General features: G+C 44.9%; 1 protein-coding gene across 2 annotated transcripts in view; it reads right to left on the minus strand.

The window, feature by feature from the left end:
• Positions 1-9,303, minus strand: part of OLA1 (Obg like ATPase 1) — a 174,221-nt gene extending 164,918 nt beyond the window's left edge. Inside the window, exons 1-2 of one of the 2 annotated variants that reach the window (XM_054477567.2) lie at positions 9,071-9,303; positions 7,347-7,447 (exon numbers count right to left, since the gene is read on the minus strand). In XM_054477567.2, the coding sequence (XP_054333542.1) occupies positions 7,347-7,447 (101 nt within the window). In that variant the 5' untranslated portion in view covers positions 9,071-9,303. The remainder of the gene's footprint in view (positions 1-7,346; positions 7,448-9,070) is intronic. The other variant, XM_054477566.2, reaches the window with a different exon arrangement.
• Between the last annotated feature and the right edge of the window lie 233 nt (positions 9,304-9,536).

The following is a 9,536-nucleotide window of genomic DNA, read 5'->3' on the forward strand; positions in this document are numbered from 1 at the left end:
TGCAGTGAGCTATGATGAGGCCAAGGCACTCCAGCCTGGGTGACAGAGCGAGACTCTATCTCAAAAAAAAAACAAAAAACAAGTAAATGCAACATACAATTATGGATTGAATCTTGGACCAAAAAAAGGACATTAGAGGGACGATTAGTAAATCAATGTTTATTTCCTGATTTTGATCATTGTATTATAGTTATAAAGATTTTAACACTTAGGGGATCCAAGCAGAGGTTAAATAGGAATTTTTAAAACTATTTTTGCAACTGTGAGTTTTTTTAAGCATGAAATTATTTCAAAAGAAATTTTTTTTTCCATATGGGTCTTGCTATATTGTCCAGGCTAACGTGTAGTTGCTATTCAGAGATCTTACTACCCATCAGGACAGGAGTTTTGATCTACTCTGTTTTTGACTTGGACCAGTTCACCCTCCTTAGACAACCTAGTGATCCTCCACTCCTGATAGGTCACCATATTGATGCTGAACTTAGTGCAGACACTGGATCGCCACTGTGGCTGGCGTTGCAGACACCCAATCAAATCAGCATAGCACACTACAGCCCAGAACTCCTGGGCTCAAGGGATCCTCCTACCTCAACTCAACCTCCTGAGTAGCTGAGACTACAGGAGGGCACCACTGAGCCCAGCTCAAAATTTTTCTTAATTTAATCTTAAGTGAAAAGTCAAGCAAACTGGCAAGAGATCATTGTAATACATATCCAACAAAGAACTCATATCCAGAATAAAAAACTAATCATTAAGAAAAAAAGACTTTTTATATAAGATATCCAATAACATATGAAAAGATGCTCAAAATCACAAGCCATCAAGAGATATCTCTGATATCCATAGATACCTGTCTTCTCGGTAGACATGGGAATCTGACTCTCAGCTTAACTTTATCAGCTCTTTAGAATGAAAATACTCAGATCACCAGTATTTGCAGCCTAGAGAATAATTTTCCTCCTGTGAGTTCCTTTGAGCAATCAAGAATGGAGCTTCTAAAAAACAAGTGAGCTAAGAATCAACTAGGAAGACTTCTAGGAACACATAGGCATCACATATTTTGTATTAGGAAAATAGTGGACTGCAGTGGATTGAAGATGGCCACACATTTTTTGTCACTCCTCCCATCAAGAGGTAGAGTCTATTTCCCCTCTCCCCATGTCTGTGGGCTGGTGTCATGACTTGCCTTGACCAAAAGATTTCTGTGTAAGTGTGCTATGCCACTGCCACACCTCCATTCTCTCGAGAGCCAGACACCAAGATATAAGGAAGCTTGGTCTAGAGACCACTTAAAAAGAGAATCAGGCCAAGTATAAGAGAAGTGCCCCAGACTTCCAGCCAGATCTGTTAAAATGGCCATCTTGGATCTTCCAGTCTCAACTAGCCACCAGCTGAATGCAGTCACATAAGGGATCCCAATGAGACTGGCAGAAGACCTATCTAACTCACTACATTCCCGACGAATAAAAATTGTTACTATTTTATTTATTTTTTCTTTTATTATTATTATTATTATACTTTAGGTTTTATGGTACATGTGCGCAATGTGCAGGTAAGTTACATATGTATACATGTGCCATGCTGGTGTGCTGCACCCACTAACTCGTCATCTAGCATTAGGTATATCTCCCAATGCTATCCCTCCCCCCTCCCCCCACCCCACAACAGTCCCCGAAGTGTGATGTTCCCCTTCCTGTGTCCATGTGTTCTCATTGTTCAATTCCCACCTATGAGTGAGAATATGCGGTGTTTGGTTTTTTGTTCTTGCGATAGTTTACTAATTGTTACTATTTTAAACCATGAACTTTTGGAATGGTTTGCTACACAACAACAGATAACTAAACAATGGTGATAATTCTCTTGTGATTTTTTCTTTTTTTAACAGTTTCTACAACCTTTTCCCTCAGCAATACTAAATGGCTTTCACAGACGCTATAACTGGTCTGTAGAAAATTGGGAGAAGGCAATTTGCAGGGACACCAAAATGCATTCCCAGAAGGATCAACTAAGCAAGACAATTACTCTCCTGGGGCAGTTTGTGAGTGTTTGAACAGAGTATATTAGTTGCCCATAATATCCATTTTCCCTTTCTTTCAGAGTAATCGTTTTTTGTTTTTTCTTTTTAAGACAGAGTCGCGCTCTGTGGCCCAGGTTGGAGTGCAGTAGCACAATCTTGGCTCATTGCAACCTCTGCCTCCCGGGTTCAAGCCATTCTCCTGCCTCAGCCTCCCGAGTAGCTGGGATTAGAGGCGTGCACCACCACACCCAGCTAATTTTTATATTTTTAGTAGACATGGGGTTTCACCATGTTGGCCAGCCTGGTCTCAAACTCCTTACCTCAAGTGATCCGCTTGCCTTGGCCTCCCAAAGTGCTGGGATTACAGGTATTAGCCACCGCACCCAGCCAAGAGTAACAGAATTTTTAACCGAACATGTGGCTGTCAAAATAAAGACTACATTTCCTTGCCTTCCTTGCAACTAAATTCTTGTGACTAAATTCTGGACCAAGGGATGTTGGCAGAAGGATGGTATGGCAGTTTACAGGAAAAAGGCTGCTAGTCAAGTTTGGCCCCTTGACCCTTTGGATAACCAGCTGCCTGGAATTCACAACACCTTACTTAGACCAGCAGCCGCCAACCTTTTTGGCACCAGGGACTGGACCATGAATTGGCTGATGGAAGCCAATTTTTCCACGGACCAAGGGTGTGGGGGATGGTTTGAGGATGAAACTGCCCCATTTTAGATCATCAGGCATTAGTTCGATTCTCATAAGGAGCGTGCAACCTAGATCTCTTGCATGCGCAGTTCACACAGGGCCTGCGCTCCTCTGAGAATTGAATGCTGCTGCTGACCTGACCGGAGGTGGAGCTAAAGTGGGAATGCTCACTCGCCTGCTGCTCACCTCCTGCCATGCAGCCTGGTTCTTCACACACCACAGATCGGTATCAGTCCCCAGCATGAAGTTTGGGGACCCTAGCCCTAGACCATGAGGATGAGGCCACATCCTAGGGATTGCCAAGCTGTGAAGTGAAAGGAGCATGGGTTCCTGAGGACTTCATAAAGCAGGTCCACTATACCAATCTATGACTGCAAAATGTACATTTTTACATGAAGAAAAAAAACTGGTTATCTGGGGTTTTCTGATGCTCTTAATTGAATCTAATCCCATCTGATGCAGTGGATAGCAACAAGAAGAGCTATCCCTCACAGAAATAAAGAAGTTTGGAACACTGTATCAAAATGTACTTTCCCCCCAATATTTTCTAATCCTCACAACCACAATAATACACTGGTCGAACCGGAGCTCATTTATAAAGGGTCACTCGGGTAAGAAAAGGCAGTACAGAACTAGAAACCAAATCTCCATATTCTACTTCATTAAAAGAGGCCATTTAATTGCCCAGCACAGTGGCTCACACCTGTAATTCCAGCAGGCGTGAGCCACCACACGGGGCAAGGAGACAGGCTTTTTTATTTTTTTTGTTTTTTTTTTTCAGACGAAGTCTCGCTCTGTCACCCAGGCTAGAGTGCAGTGGTGCAATCTCACCTCACTGAAACCTCCACCTCCCAGGTTGAAGCAATTCTCCTGCCTCAGCCTCCTGAGTAGCTGGGATTACAGGGGCGTGCCACCACACCCAGCTAATTTTTGTAGTTTTAGTAGAGATGGGGTTTCACCATGTTGGTCAGGCTGGTCTCGAACTCCTGACCTTGTGATCCACCTGCCTCGGCCTCCCAAAGTGCTGGGATTACAGGTGTGAGCCACCGCACCTGGCTGGAGATGTTTTAATGGGAGACATGTTTTTGGAGGCTGAGGCGGGCAGATCGCTTGAGCTCAGGAGCTTGAAACCAGCCTCAGGGCAGCATGGTGAAACCCCATCTACAAAAAATACAAAAATTAACCAGGCACGGTGTTTTGTGTGCCTGCAGTTCCAGCTATTCAGGAGGCTGAGGAGTGGGGACTGCTTGAGCCCAGGAGGTTGAGGCTGCAGTGAGCCATGATCATGCCACTGCACTCCAGCCTGGGCAAGAGAATAAAATCTTGTTCAAAAAACAAAAACAAAAACATGTCTCCTTATCACTAAATCTACATCCAGCCATCAAAGGGGAAATATGTATCCCATTAACAAATAATTACTAAATATCTACTATGTTCCTAACACCATCGTGTCCCATTAACAAATAATTACTAAATATCTACTATGTTTCTAACACCAGTCTAGGCACTAGAAATATACCAATAAGCAAGAACAAGACAATCGGTACCTTCCTACCTTCGCAGAATTTAAATTGCAATGGAGGGGAATGTCAAACCACTTATTAAATTACATAATATATATAAAGTACTCAAAATAGTGATTGGTATATAGTAAATGTTCGATATCTGATTAGCTATAAATATTACCTCTAAGTTTCTGGGTCATCAGCTTTATGCAGACTAAAAAGTAAGCCTTCCTATTCACCCAGCTAAAAACCAAGAGATTCTCTAGATGGTCTTGTACTGAATGTCCTTACTTTTGATCAGCAGGCCATCCTTTAGAGAACTTTCTCCCTCCCACAATCTATATCTTGTAGACCTATACAGAACCACACAGGTCCAGTCGGATTTCCTTACTCAGGAATTGGAATTACAGGAGAGACAGGAAATGAGAAACACCCAGAAGTCCAGGGATTCACATGGCTGAGCTCCACATGGACCCATTTCTGCCAGCACCACTTGGCTCCTATCCCTCTTGAGGCCTGGCTGTTCAGATCCTAATTCACTTATTCCAATAAACCTCTTTTTCTTGCTGAAAATAGCCAGAATTGTGTTGCTTACAAAGAATCCTACCTGATACAGTTGTGTGAAATAAGATCATTCTACAAAAAGTAGTGTTTACAACCAAATACAATTGCCGAAACTCATTAAACTGTACCTTTAAAATGAGTGAATTTTACCATTTGTGAAGTATACCTCAATGACACTGGGCAGGGAAAGCATTTTATTTAAAAGTGTAAACAGTACACTTATTCTGAATAATAAAATATTTTAGGTTATTTCCACGTACATTAATTTCATTATGCTCTATGACTAAAAAGCTTATATGGTCGTCCCTCCATAGCTGCAGGGGATTGGTTCTAAGATTCCAGCAGATTGAGTCCCTTATATACAATGGTGTAGTATAATACCTAATGCAATGTAAATGATAGGTAAATAGTTGTTTACTGTATTTTTTTTATTGTTGTACTGTCATTTTTTATTTAATTAAAAAAAATTTTTTTTTTTTTTTGAGACGGAGTCTTGCTCTGTCACCCAGGCTGGGGTGCAGTGGCGGGATCTTGGCTCACTGCAACCTCCACCCCCCGGGCTCAAGCTATTTCTCCTGTCCCAGCCTCCCAAGTATCTGGAATTACAGGCTCCTGCCACCATGCCCGGCTAATTTTTGTTGTGTTATTTTTAATAGAGACTGGGTTTCGCCATGTTGGCCAGGCTGGTTTCAAGCTCCTGACCTCAAGTGATCCACCCACCTCGGCCTCCCAAAGTGCTGAGATCATAGGCATGAACCACCATGCCCAGCCAATTTTTAAAAAAATATTTTTGATTTGAGATTGGTTGAATCCAAGGACGTGAAACCACAGATACAGAGGGTTGCCTATATGTACAGAAAACACTTAATGTGGCCCATTTTAATATAGTCCCATTTAAAATCAAGTTGTAGTAACTGCAACAATTCTAGAATGAGAAGTATGTCAATATCTCAAAACTATAACTTCCTTACTAGTGCAATAAAGCCCACAACATACATAATGATCATACCTTGCTTTCACGTTTATTGATAGAACCCTACAGTATTTTGATTAATTATTTGTTTTGCTTACATTTCGACTCTCTACTTAGTCTTACTCTGCAAGCAGACTATATCACAGCAGGAAATCCCTTCAAAATGAAAACCTCTTCAAGCTCCAGGAAAGACTGAAATCAGGACAGCCACACTTGCTCATGTTTTACATTACATGAATTTAAGACATGCCTCACTTGGTCACACCATGCTCTATTCATTGAGGAATCCCTACGACAGGAGCTCCTCGGAATACCTAAGAACATGATTGTCCTACTTGCCACCAATCTAAAAGGCCACCCTTGATCACTTTCACAAATCCACACTGAATCTGTTACCTATTAGTACACCCTAATCACTTTTGAGATGTTTTATATTTTAAGGTTAGTGAAAGGTTAAATAATGAAAAAGGAAGACTTGGACTGTGTGCAGTGGCTCACGCCTATAATCCAGCACTTTCAGAAGCCAAGGCAGATCACCTGAGGTCAGGAGTTTAACATCAGCCTGGCCAACATGGTGAAACCCCGTCTCTACTAAAAATACAAAAATTAGCCGGGCGTGGTGGCACATGCCTGTAATCCCAGCTACCCAGGAGACGGAGGCAGGATAATTGCTGGAACCTGGGAGGCAGAGACTGCAGTGAGCCAAGATCATGCCACCGCACTCCAGCCTGGGCAAAAGAGCAAGACTCCGTCTCAAAAAAAAAAAAAAGAAGACTTTGAACACTTAAGTTGCGTGTGTATAGATTTATGATAAACCCCACATATATTTCCTATCACTCTCTTATTTACATATATTCAATTCACTGTAATTTTGAAAACATTACAGCCGGGCTCAGTGACTCATGCCTGTAATCCCAGCCCTGCGAGAAGCTGAGGCAGGCGGATCATCTGAGGTCGGGAGTTCGAGACCAGCCTGGCCAACATGGTGAAACCCCGTCTCTACTAAAAATACAAAAATTAGCTGGGCGTGGTGGTGCGCACCTGTAATCCCAGCTACTCAGGAAGCTGAGACAGGAGAATCACTTGAACCCAGGAGGCAGAGGTTGCAGTGAGTCAAGATCATGCCACTGCATTCCAGCCTGGGTGACAGACTGAGACTCCGTCTCAAAAAAAAAAAGAAAAAGAAAGAAAAAGAAAAGAAAACATTACAAAAACTCAAATTTCTGCTCTCAGAACTTTCAGATTTAGACACTTTATAACAGCAAACCTTTTACAAGTTCCACTACGAAATTCGAAACTGTCACCTCCTTCTCCATCAAGCCTATGGTGGAGCTTTCAAATAAATTTCCTAAAGTATCCTACTGCATGGCCTCTGGTAGCCAGCCTATGTAGGTACCACACATAGCCAACCAGCACTGAAATCAATAAAATATATCTAAACTAAAGCCTAATTTTGCAACATTAATAGTCCAGCTTCCTGGCCTCTTTTCTTCAATTTAAAGTTTAATTACCTCATGGTTCCCATTTCTACAATAGGACCCAAAATATTTACAAAATGAAAATCACAAAAGCCCCAACGTTCACCTACCCAACATTTGGCAATCCAACAATACCAATTTTCAGTGAGGTTCCAAATCTTCCAATGATTGGGGGTGGTTTAATTCCATCACCTCCCTTTTTAGGGGGCATCTGAAATACCAAAGCAAACATATGAACACTTTTTACTATCCACATGGACCCAAAACACATTTCATCACATAAAATATATTACTGAATTAAGATTAAGAACAAAACATACTGTGTATAGCGATCCAAAACTAACACAGAGCTAAATCCACTTTTTTTTAAGCAAAAAAATTTTAAAAAGTTCTGTAAACATATCTGTTGTCAAAAGAGTCATTGCTGAGAAGTCCCAGAAAGACTGATCTAAAATCAGTATTTGTTGGGCCGGGCACGGTGGCTCAGGCCTGTAATCCCAGCACTTTGGGAGGCTGAGGTGGGAAGACTGCTTGAGACCAGGAGTCGAGACCAGTCTGGCCAACACGGAGAAACCCCGTCTCTACTAAAAAGGAAAAAAAAATACAAAAAAGTAGCCGGCCGTCGGGCGCGTGCCTGTAATTCCAGCTACTAGGGAGGCTGAGGCTCGAGAACTGCTTGAACCCGGGAGGCGAAGATTGCAGTGCGCCAAGATCACGCCACTGGGCTCTGCCTGAACGACAAAGCTAGGCTCTGTCTTAAATAAAAAAATAAATAAAATTTTTGTGGCACCAGGAATCAAAGATAAACTTAGAGTTTAGCTACCAATCTTCCATCCACACTGCTCACAAAACACTTTATATCTTAACCTGATATATGGTTATATGAAAGAAAGCATTTGGAAGCAAGTACACAGAAGACAGTCAAAGAAAATTCCACTGTGGAACCACCAGTAACCAAGTCACCCTTCACACCAAACCATTCCTCTATAATCTGGAATCTTATCTTTCCCATTCGCCCACAACCCCCATTTTTCACATAGATGAACACCCACCAGGTACTGGGGTCCTTCCACCAAGTCCCTCCCACCTTTGGCAATGAAGGTACGGCTCATCAGTCCTCATAAGCAACCTCCAAAATCTACACTATGGTTACTATTTCTAATGGTAAATTAATCGACGGAACCTTTTTATTTACAAGTCGAAACTTTCTCTGTCCCTTACTAGTTCTGTCTCCAAATCATGCGTGCAGAATTAGTCCCACTCTTGGACTGCAAAGTGAAATCACAAGGACCGCTAAGCTCACGTCTCAGAAGCTGGGAACGAAAATTGTCCCAGTCTTCTGGCTGAGAGTTGTACCTCCTAGGACTACGCTGGGGCCCTGCCCTTGCAGTAGTATTCCAGCCTCTGATCCCTGACCCCGAGGGCCAGGAATTTCCCTTCTCAGCGTCCTGACACCTGTTCCTGGCCAACCCCCAGGCCTCCAAAGAACAGATACATGAACAGCTCCTGTCGGGTCCTCTGGCCTACCGAGAGGTGGCCGGCAGCCCACCCAAAGTGGGCCCCACCCCCCATCCTCCTCTCTGGACTGGGCCACCGGGCGTCCCGGCGTCGGGAGAAGGCTTTCCCCAGGGCTTTCCCGCGTGAGGCGTAGGCCGATCTCCCGACGCGCGGCCTAGTCCGACAGCGCCTCATTCATCCACACACCCCCAAGCCACCCGCTGCCCTGGCCCCATCTTGGCCACTGGGCCCGGGCCCCGCGCCAGCCTCAGGGCAATGAGCCCGGGCGCCGAAGACCTGGCGGAGATCGCGCCCCCGGGATCCCTAAGGGCCTCACCGTGCTCGGCCTGGGCGATGACACGGGGTCCCAGCGGCAGCGAGAGAAAGGTCCTGCCGGCAGCCGGAGGCAGGGAGGAAGGAGGAGAGAACGCAGGCCCGTCCCCTCCGCCGAGCGGCACGCACGACGGCGGCGACAGCAGCGGAACGGGCGGGCCGGGCGCCGAGCGGCACCTGCGCGCAGACCATGGGCCCCGCCCCTCCCCGCCTTGCCCGCGCGCCCCGCCCATTGGCCCAACCGGCCGGGGAGGCGGGAGTAGGGCGGGAGGAGCCCAGTGTGGGAGGAGCCGCGCGGAGGCAGGGAGGGCTGGAGAGGGGAAGGCGCTGGCTGGGCCATTCCCGGGAGCTCTAGTCTTCCGCTTTGGCACGTGGGCTTCTCGGTTCCAGGTCTCCGCATCTGTCTGGCTGCGCGGCCTGGGTTACCTGCTCACGTTCACTCGGGGGCCTACAGCGCCGCGCTTCCCCAG

Source organism: Pongo pygmaeus, chromosome 11 (assembly GCF_028885625.2).
Source record: "Pongo pygmaeus isolate AG05252 chromosome 11, NHGRI_mPonPyg2-v2.0_pri, whole genome shotgun sequence".
Taxonomy (NCBI): Eukaryota; Metazoa; Chordata; class Mammalia; order Primates; family Hominidae; genus Pongo; species Pongo pygmaeus.